This window comes from Cololabis saira, chromosome 5 (assembly GCF_033807715.1).
Source record: "Cololabis saira isolate AMF1-May2022 chromosome 5, fColSai1.1, whole genome shotgun sequence".
In the NCBI taxonomy this organism is placed as follows: Eukaryota; Metazoa; Chordata; class Actinopteri; order Beloniformes; family Belonidae; genus Cololabis; species Cololabis saira.
Window position 1 is genome coordinate 25,272,841 of NC_084591.1, and position 10,695 is coordinate 25,283,535.

The window sequence follows — 10,695 nt, forward strand, 5'->3', positions numbered from 1 at the left end:
TGAGCGTACTTGCGGCAATCAGGTAAGACAGTTGTCTTCATTCCTGGTCCTTGAGAGCCACTGTCCTGCATGTTTTAGAAGATGTTTATCTGCCTCAACACAGCCTGATACAAATGACTGCATCACTAACAGAGTGGTACAGATCTTGATGACAAGTTGGTGATGAGCATTAATTAGAATCAGCTATGTTGATGCAAGGCAACATCTAAAACATGCAGGATAGCAGCTCTCAAGGTCCAGGAATAGAGACCACTGAGGTAACAGGAGAGCAGTGAAATAACAAATGGAGGCATCGCTTGACGCAAGCTCTTCAATAACTTATGACTAGCTAACTCAAAGGTTTCTGTGTAGTATTTCAGGTTAAAGACAATGGTGTTGAGTTCACCCTTGATTCTTACTCGAGGTCCTTCTCTCAGTTTTTCTGACACTCCTTCGGGTATTTCCTCCTTTAAGTGTGTCCTTTGGGATGATGTATGTTCACTCCAAAGTGTGTGGAGTGTCTTTTTTGGAGCTTTCAGCTTTAAAAGCTGGGATAAGGTAGGTATAGCAGTAAAAAGTATTCACTGGTGCAAAGTTCTTTCAAGGTCTCCGGAAAGTTAAAGCCCTTCAATGGGCAGAATCTTTTTCTTTTGGACCTGCTGTTACCTGAACTTTTTAATCTGGGTGGATTGCAGAGTCACTGTGGGGAAACAGAGCCAAAGACATAGATGGGTAGTCAGCAACAGAAGTATAGCAGCACTGTAAAAGACCTGTACAACTAAATTAGACGTCAGACCATAACGCCAGGAAGCCGTCTTAAGAAGAATAACCCAATTTGAAACACCGTCCACTAATAATCATGCAATAGAGAAAGGCACACACCCACATGTCCCTATATTCACAGAACAGTGTGACAGTTGCATACAGGAGGAGTTCCCCTTATTACTATTGGAAAAGAGTGAATGTGGAGCTTTATGATCCACAAGTACAAAAAACACATTCATAATTCAGATCTATGGAAGCCGTTTCTTGTTCATCCATAAGGAGTCACATTTACACTTCAAACCCTTCGTACACAGAGAGGGCCTGCTGTTGAAGTATCCAGCAGCTGTCTCCCTGCGCTCTGATGGGTCACTGACTAGGAAGAAATGTAAGGACATGAATGTTAAACTCCATCAGTATTTGCTGAAATATGCAGCCAGAACTTATTTAAGATATGGTTAGTTGATTTTTAAAAATGTTTAATGAATTAATTATTTTTAACTTTACAACATGGAGTGTTGTGTTTTTCTTTCTACACGACTGGTAAGTAGGGGACCAAAACGTAATAAAAAAAATATATTTTTAGTGTTCCCTTTTCCTTATCTGTGCATATATATGTATATATATATATATATATATATATATATATATATATATATATATATATATATATATATATATATATATATATATATATATATACAGTATATACTTTTTTCCTTTTCTTTGTACATGCATTTGTTGTTTTTATATATATTCCCTTGTCTTCTTTTTACTTGACCTTATGCATTTCTGCCTCATTATGCAAATGAGGAGGGCTGCCCTTCTTGGTCCAGCTCCTCTGCTATTGGTCAAAAAACAGGAAGAAGCAAGATCGGGCCAAAATTAAGACTATTGCACAACCGGTGGTGACACTGGGATAAACATACATACCCCTCACATTCGTTGAAGTGCATGTATAATGCTGCTCTCACTACGTTTTTGTTTACACAATCAGCTGAAGACTGAATATTCTCTAATGGGTGAATTTCTAAAATTATCTATTAATATTATGTGGTGTATGGATCAATGGAGTGAGTGAGTGTGTGTGGTTGTTTATCACTAAGTGGGTTTGCAACAGACACTTTTCACCCAAAGATACATAGCTGACATAAGCTCCCGCAGAGCCCCATAATCCTGAATAGGATGGATATTACATTATGTCGCTCTTATGCTTTGGATATAAGGGAAAATATCCCATGGTAACTTTTCTCATGAATTTGGGTTACATATAGAAAAAAACCAGACAGGCAGGCAAATAGTTAACACAAAAAGAGAAGTTTATTGCAGGTTTATTGATGTACTGGCAAGAACATTTTAAAAGAAAGTGATAACTAAATAAATAGGAAAGAAGTCCAGGGAATAGATTGAAAAAGTTTTTTTCAAATTTAAATGAAAAGCTCTGATATCATGACGGATCATTTATTATTCACCAACTTTGTTGCAGCTGCCTCTCAGTCACTTGTCATTGTACACTTCACAGCATAGTAATAATAATGACTTATTCAATTCAGTCTGTCAACCAACTAGTAGCACAAGCCATAGTTATTTCTTACCTTGACTACTGCAACGCTCTTAAAGCAGCCCTGCCAGCTGTCTCTGTGATACTTGTTGGATACAGGAGCATATCTGGTGTTTGATCAGTTATAAAAGGCCCACATCACTCCATGACTCATTGAAATCCACCAGTTTTCTACAAATGCCCAAATCAAATGAAAGTGATGTTAATGGCAGCCTACAGATAGACTTCTTGGTCTGCACACAGCTATTCAAATTCAATCATATGGGTACATAATTACTGTAAGTTCTCCTGTAACCCATCCTTTTATGAGATTTACTACTCAGTGTTTATCCACCTGGATTTCTTACTCCACTAAAGTTTAAATATGGCTTCTCACTTAAACGTAAACTGCTCTGGAAAAAACTTTAAAAAAAAAAAAAAAATAGAAGCGGACGAAGAGACACAAGGACAAACAGACATTCTAACAAATGAAGACTATCTATTCCTTTTCATACTACATCTATCATACACTCAAATGTGAAGCAGGAGGATGAGAATCATCCCCTTCAAATCTGGTAGCATGGATTGCAGTCAGGAAAGAAATCCCTCACTAGTTTGGGAGTGAGGTATCCTCAAGTGGAGGAGTTCAAGCATCATGTGGGTGCTGGTCAGCGGTGGAACAGTGAGGCAAAAGCTCATCAGGGGGATCAGTGTGGCATCTACTGACTGCTCCTGGTGTGTTGTAGTGAAGACATTTGAGCCAAAAGGCAAGAGTCTGTTTACCTACCTCCACCTTTGGTCACGAACTGTGGGTAATGACACAAGTGTCTAGAATTCATTTCCTCTACACGGTGGCTGGAAACCTCCTTAGAGAGGATGAGAAGTTCATTTGTAATTGATTCAGAGCAGAGACAGTGCTGCTCCTCACTGAGAAGAGCCAGCTGCCATTGTTCTGATGACAGGGTGCTTCCAGGACACCTCCCTGAGGAGGTGTTTCAGGGCCCAAACCAGGAGGAGGCCCTGAGGCAGTCCTGGTGGGACACACTGGAGAAATTATATATTTTAGTCGGCCTGGAGACACCGCAGTAGTGGTTGGTAACCTCGTAGAAGAACTGGAAGGGGTCGATAAGTAGACGGAGGTCTGCTCAAGTTAAATCTGGAGTGGAATTGAATGGATGAAAAGATGGATTAACCATATTAATAGACTTAAACTGTACAGCACTGATAAACCCAAATAAACATAACAAAGAAAGTAAAACTTATGGAAAATAAAAGTTGAACTGCGAACAAACAAAGGGGTTTGATTAAATGCTGACACTTGCCTATCATTTCCATTTAATAATTGTTACTCAAACCATTTAATAGATTGAAAGTTATTATCTTAATGATATATAATTAGCTTTTGATGAGTAATGACTTTGTGATATTTTTGTAACTGCAGATGAGCATGAAGAGTGAGTATTAGTCCTTGTAGCAAAAGGTCACATCCAAAAACTGCTCATCTAATTACAACCAGAAGTGAAGATAAGTAATGTCCTCTGTCCATCCCCTCCAACCCTTTTGGAAGATTGCAGACATAAAGAACTATTATTACGATACTAACCGGGGTACAAAATACAAAATCTCACAATGTTATGAAAATGTAAGCATTATGCATCACGATAATTAGAATCGTCATGGAACGTTTGGATAAAAGGAATGGCTTTAATATCACACAGTTGGTCCCAATGTGCTCACTTGTCAGCCGTTTCCGATGTTCTTACCCCTCTCTGCTGTGTTTGCCTTTTTTTGACATTGACATGTGTTAATACCAGTGATAGCGTGAAACCCCTATGAGACAGCTGGAGGGATGAACAGTGTCTGTGCTAAAATGTGCTGTCACTGCCATTAGTTCCTCAGAGGATCGTGCAGAGGAGATAAGGTCAGGGAAATTGTTGCTATTGTGAGAGGTTACTATGTGTATAGCTGTATGTGTGTGTTTTCAACAGGGAGAGCTTACAGCTGTAACAGATGGCCAATCCTGCAGACACCGAGAACAGAATCACAAGAGCTTTGATGGCTATAATGTCAGTATGAGAGAGAGAGTGCACAGCGGAGAGGGGGAAAAGTGATTGGTGAAAAGTGAATGTGGCAGACTTGACATGTGAACTGTGGAGCGCACGTGTCTTAAAGATTAATACTGGAAAGCCAGCCAGAAATTTCAGGGGGCTGGACATCAGAGGCAAAAAGTATGAAGAATGCAGTTAAGACTGAGGAGAAGTGTAAAGGTTGATGTTTAGAGATGATTTATTGAAGCTGTACTTCTAGGAGCAGGGCTGTCAAAGTATTAAAGCTGTCTTTTTCGCTTATAAATGTCCTCTACCTTGGGAGAAAATGTCCCCTTGTGAGTCTTTTATACCTTGAGAGACATCATGGACTGTGAAGATGAAAACATAAAAAGTTTTGCTGTGTGGACTCCAGTCCACACAGCAAAAGTTACAGTACATGAAAAAAAAAGTTAAATTAGTTAAATCATCCATGAATCCATGATGTGTCAATGCAGCACTGACACATCATGGAAATGGTTCTTGTAGGTGAGAGGAAAAAGTAATGGGAGTGATAAAAAGGGTTAAAAAAAACCCTAAACATGTTTTGAATTTGGAATTTTTTTAAAGTCAATTTCATTCGACTATGGGCCCGATTTACTAAGATCCTAAATAAAGAGTACTAAATTGCGTGTGCACTGAAAAAGTTTGCACGTGGTGATCAACTAAGATTGCGTGCGCAATTGATAACAGGTGCAAACCTCAGTATTTAAATGAGGTGTTGCGTGTCTTACGGTTTGCGGCGCAAACTTTGCGCCATGGAGAGTCTGGATGGAAAGCAGGATAGTCGCAAGCGCAAAATGAAATTTGACGCGGTGGAGTTAGAAATATTGGAAGAGGCAAATAAACACATTCATGAACTACAGCAAAGAAATTTAAACATTACCAAAAGAAACGCAATATCGGAGAAAATCTGCGATAGAATAAATGCAGTTATAAGACAAAAAGAACGGCAGATGAGGTTAAAACAGAGTCGGCGGCAGAACAGATCTTTTGGGGGGCACATAATAACCAGCGATGTAAATGCTTAATATCAGTTTGCCATCAACGATCACAGCAAACCAGTTTCAATTACACAACATACTGCAAAATCTCTTTTTAATACACACACACACAAGTGTATTGTGCTCCCAAACTGCAAAAAAACAAAAAACAACGACGTACAGACCACGTCTCCCCCCCCCCTCCCTCGCCCTCTCCATCTCTCTCTCATACAACGCATACACATAAAAATGTGAACGGTGAATCTCCAAATTTAATTTGACGAAATTAGACAGACCCAAACATTCCACATTTGCGTAATAATAAACGCCAAGGCTGGCGCCATGAAGTCAATTAAATGCATGTCTCACCTTTAGAAGAGTTGCACATCTTAATTTTCCTATTTCACCATAGATCACACTTTGGGAAGCCTTCTTTATATTTTAGCGTTATTTCCGCGTAGATAAGAGTGAGTTTGATGCTCCTTAACAAGTTTTGTCCGCGGATCAACATCAACCCAGCTCCCCCAACCCCTTGCTCCCTGATTGGCTGATTTATGGTTCCGCGTCACACCAACGCAGAACCGACGGCGTAGGGTACGCGGCGACGCACACCGCACCGCGACCCTACGCCGTCGATTTAACGCGGAACCATAAATCAGCCTTTAGTGTGTGCGCTGTCTGCTGTTCGGAACACCTCTTTTTTCTCTTCTCATTTTGCTGGGACGTCGGGTCCCTCCGCCGAGACACAACTTTTGCGGTATGCGTTCTTTATTGTGTCTAAAAATGATGCGCAGTGCCCACCCAATCAGAAACGGTACAGATATTTTGGGATTTTTTTTTATATATATAAAAAAATTAAATTATAAAAAAATTAACCCCATAACCTTTTATCTGGTGGGCAGGACGCACGTTTGGGTGGACACAGCCCACACCTGCCCCAGAACCGGCCTAGAGTTCCAGTACACAGAGGTCCGACGGGAGGATTATGATCGTATAGTGTGAGCAGACGGGTCGCATCCGAGCATCGGCTCGTACAGTGTGAGAACATAAATCGTGGGCTGTGAACTTTTGAACCCCGCGATCTAGTCGTGCAGTGTGAGATGGGGAAGTCTCATACGATTTAAAATATCGCACAGTGTATGCCCAGCTTAAGGTGTCTAATTACAGTATGTGACAAGTAAAAAGTGAATAAATGTTGAAGGGACTCCTTTGATTGATATTTGGAAGCATGTTCAAACTCCTGTGTGCCAATATAATGTAGCCTGATTAAGAGGATTCAGAATGAAAGCACAAAAGGATGTGTTCAAAAGTCACAATCACAGAGGTTATGCGAACACATCACTTAGCAGAACTGAAGTGATGGGCTAAGAGTGTCAATGTTTCACATGGTTACGTGGCAAAGGCAGAACGGAGACAAGTCATAAATGAGAGAAGGAGCTGGACACTTGTGTGAAGGATGCACATGCAGCGGAGAAGCTGGGGGGAGAAGGGTTTTACTCAGAGGTTCCCTGAATGAATGAAGGTTTTTATGCAGAAAGAGATCAGCGTGAGAGCAAGAAGGATGAGAGGGGAGGGAGTCCAGAAACGGTGGTAGGAGAGGAAACAGAATGAGTGATTAGAAAGTGGAGATAGAGGCAGAAAGAGAAAGGAGAGGGTGGCAAGGGGATAAAAGAAGGATGAGCTGGAAAAGAACTAGATGAGACAAATCCCAGAAAGATAAATGCAGGGTGTAGAATGAGAGAAGGGGAGAAAATGAGAAGAAGGCAAAGGAAGAGCAGACCTTCAACCACACTTGTGAGGTCAACATGTTATGTCAGCATGGTTTTGTCTGTTAAATTCAAACCACTAAAAAGACCATTCAAGGGGGTTTTGTGAAGGAAAACCTGAGCACTGTACAAAACATGGATATGTTTTTTTTCTTTTTTGTCATTTAGTGGAAATGACTCACTGATGCCTGAAGTTGGGAACTTACCACCAGCTCAAAGTTTTCTCATTTACAGCAGCCAGAAAAAAACAGATGTGGATATATTATTGCCTGAAGAAAATGTCCTTTTACTAGAACAACAACAGCATCACTTCTTTCAGCAAAAACAAAAAAATAACATATCATGAGCCCAAAGAGTGGGTCGTGTTTTAGTTGGGTGGAATGCGTCAGTCAAATATTAGATTTGACTCAGACTGCCTGGTGCTGATGGACATTGAGTGGTAGATTTTCTTTCTTTCTTTTATTAAACGTAGTTGCAGTAAGGCTGTTTATGCATTTTCGAATGTGAAGAAGTGGAATACAGACTGCTCTGTACATTGACTGTTAGTTTATATACAGTAACATGAAATGTTGAAGACGAGGTCTATGCCCCCTTTCTGTACCTCAAAATCTCCCTTTTATTCCTACATTGTTTCATTTTGTGTCTGCTCTTCCTTGAAAATGCAGTTAGATGGCAAGCATAACCCTGCATTCACACCAAAAGCTTCAAAATCGCCCCCTCTGGTCACTTGCATCGCGCTGCCTGCCAGCTCCAGCAGACGCTTGCAGTAGGCGGCCTAGGGACAGAGCTTTCAAGCTGTAAATGCAGAACTGGAGGAAAAAAGTGCATCCGTGTGTGTATATACAGTACAGATATATATCGGCTGATACCGGAGCTCCGTTTTATTTTACATGAGCCCGTTACTTATAATATTTAATTTCAGACACCTTTTTACATAATAATAATAATAATAATTCATTTTATTTAGCGGCGCCTTTCAAGTCACCCAAGGTCACCTTACAGAATAAAAAAATAAAAAATGCATCCAACTTCTTCTTAATGTGTCTATATATAAATAGGGAGACATTTTATAACTCTGGGAACCCAGAGACAGTGATAATCAGTTTTTCTTCCAGCTTCCTATTCTCTTTCTCCCGTCTTGGGAATCCCTGTCTGTGATTGGATGCTGATTTGGCATTGCTGCTGATCATTTGCATACAGTTGAGATTCTGTCAACTTCAAATTGACGCTGTGGTCGACGCTGGCATCGCACTGCTCGCTGCTGCTGATGCGCCACACGCCCTTCGTAGCAAGCAGTCCTTGAAAATGAATGACAGCCGGATGCTTATGACGCTTGTGAAGCTTTTGGTGTGAATTCAGGGTAACAGTGTTTGCCGCAGCTCCCATGTTACATGAATCCCTGTAGTCCTCCCAAATGGAATAAATAATGGATTGTGTCACTGTATTGCATACCAGAGTGGCAGCAGTACCTTTGTTGAGTGACTGGAACTCATGATTTATTGATGATTATGGCTGATGGTTATCTGACCTCAGGATTTTTGTGCTCTTCCCATCTGTCTTGCTCCCTGTCAATCCCCTTACTGTCAATCTCTCCACCTCCCCTCCCTTCTCCCCTGAACCCCTTTCCTTCTCATTCAGGGCGAGTGTTCCACCAAATGCTACAACATGTTCATCATAGAGACGGTGTGTGTGGCCTGGTTCTCCCTGGAGTTCATCCTGCGGTTCATTCAGGCCCGCAGTAAGCTCGACTTCCTCCGCGGACCCCTCAATATCATTGATGCAATGGCCATTTTGCCCTACTACGTTTCGCTCGTGGTGAAAGAGGAGGATCCAGCTTTGAGCCACGACAGGCCAGGAGGAGGTACGAGCTACTTGGACAAGCTGGGTCTGGTGCTGAGGATCCTGCGGGCGCTGAGGATCCTCTACGTGATGAGACTGGCTCGCCACTCTCTCGGCCTGCAGACGCTGGGGCTGACAGTCAGGCGCAGCACCCGGGAGTTCGGCCTCCTTTTGCTGTTCCTTTGTGTGGCCGTCACCCTGTTCTCCCCATTGGTCCATCTAGCCGAGAGTGAGCTCACAGGCGCCCATGACTTCAGCAGCATTCCCGCATCCTACTGGTGGGCCATTATCTCCATGACGACTGTAGGCTACGGTGACATGGTACCGAGATCCATTCCAGGACAAGTCGTAGCGCTGAGCAGCATCCTCAGTGGGATCCTCATCATGGCCTTCCCTGCTACCTCCATCTTTCACATGTTCTCCCGCTCCTACCAAGAGCTCAAGATGGAGCACGACCGACTGTTCAAAGAGGAATGTGCGGCTGCTGCTGCAGCTGTCGCTGCCACAGGTGATTTGCCGGAAGAGGGAGGTGGAGGAGGGAAGGAGGATTCGGCTCCATCTGGACTGGGATTACTTCTAGACAAGGATAGGGAGCACTCACTGGAGTCTTTGGCTCTGCTCGGGAAAGAAAGCGAAGCTGCAGTCAATAATGATCACATCCTTCCAGCGGCAGCTTTCTAAACATTCCCATTGAATGACTCAGTGCTAAACGTCCACCAATCGTTGTGCTACATACAACTAAAGTACTGAGAAGCAACTCTTGCCCCAAAGCCTTCACTGTCCAAATCTGAGGGTACGTAACTTGTGTTGGATTCAAAGAGATCAAACAAAAGGTACTGTATTTCATTTGCTCTTCATGGTGTCGAGTAGACTGCACAGAAACTGAAGGACATAACAACCCTTTAAATTGAACGGTCCTTGTTGTCTGAACAGACGGCCTCTGCAGCAATATTAGTACTAGGCTGCTTTCATAAACATGCAATATTGAATCCAAAGTTGCTTTTCCTTCCACTGTGACAATACATACAAGCCAGAGTGCAGCTTTTAGTTGATTCTTATTACTTTTTGATATCCTGCCTACAATATAATCTCAAAGTATGTCTCATGTATTTACTCTCATTTTCAGCCATGAATGCAAAGAAGTGCACATCTTCGTTTGTCTTTGAGAAGCTTGAAGCCACGTTCTGAGAAAACAGAATTATAGTTTGACACCTATATAATGTATATCTATGTATGCTTTAAATGCTTGGAATAATAAAGAAGTGATGGTTTCTGCTTTCTCTACTATAAGCATCAAGTTAAGTGTGTTAAAATATTTCAGAATGATCCTTAATGTTTTTTAAACCATCAAATAAATGAAAGGATATAGATGAAAAGGAAGTATTTGTGTTAGGGAAAGAGGATGCGTGAGTGAAAGAGAGTGAGCACTAACAACCATGAAATGTACTTTGCAACGCTCCAAATAAAAGCTGTCCTAGTAATCTGAGGGAAATCCATTTTCTGGGCTCAAGTGTTTTTTGGTTTGTTCTGGGTATGGCCGTCTAATCTCTTTGGCTTGCTGGGGGATGCTCAATAAAAGTCCCGTCGCCGACGTTTTCTGATGGAAGAAGAAACACACACAGATGTCTCAGCCAGATGCAAAGATAAGTATTCTGTGAATTCAGTGACAATCCCCTTGTTACATCACTGTTTTATTATTTATTACATCATTCTTGAAGGGTGTAGTGCGTCTCCACAAATCT

The 10,695-nt window shown here is 41.7% G+C and overlaps 1 protein-coding gene across 2 annotated transcripts in view; it reads left to right on the top strand.

Moving 5' to 3' along the window:
* The window catches only part of kcng4a (potassium voltage-gated channel, subfamily G, member 4a), a 35,154-nt gene extending 24,719 nt beyond the window's left edge, over positions 1-10,435 (top strand). For both annotated transcript variants that reach the window (XM_061721327.1, XM_061721326.1), the window contains exon 4: positions 8,753-10,435. In XM_061721327.1, coding sequence (XP_061577311.1) covers positions 8,753-9,634 — 882 coding nt within the window. In that variant the 3' untranslated portion in view covers positions 9,635-10,435. The remainder of the gene's footprint in view (positions 1-8,752) is intronic.
* Positions 10,436-10,695: the final 260 nt, after the last annotated feature.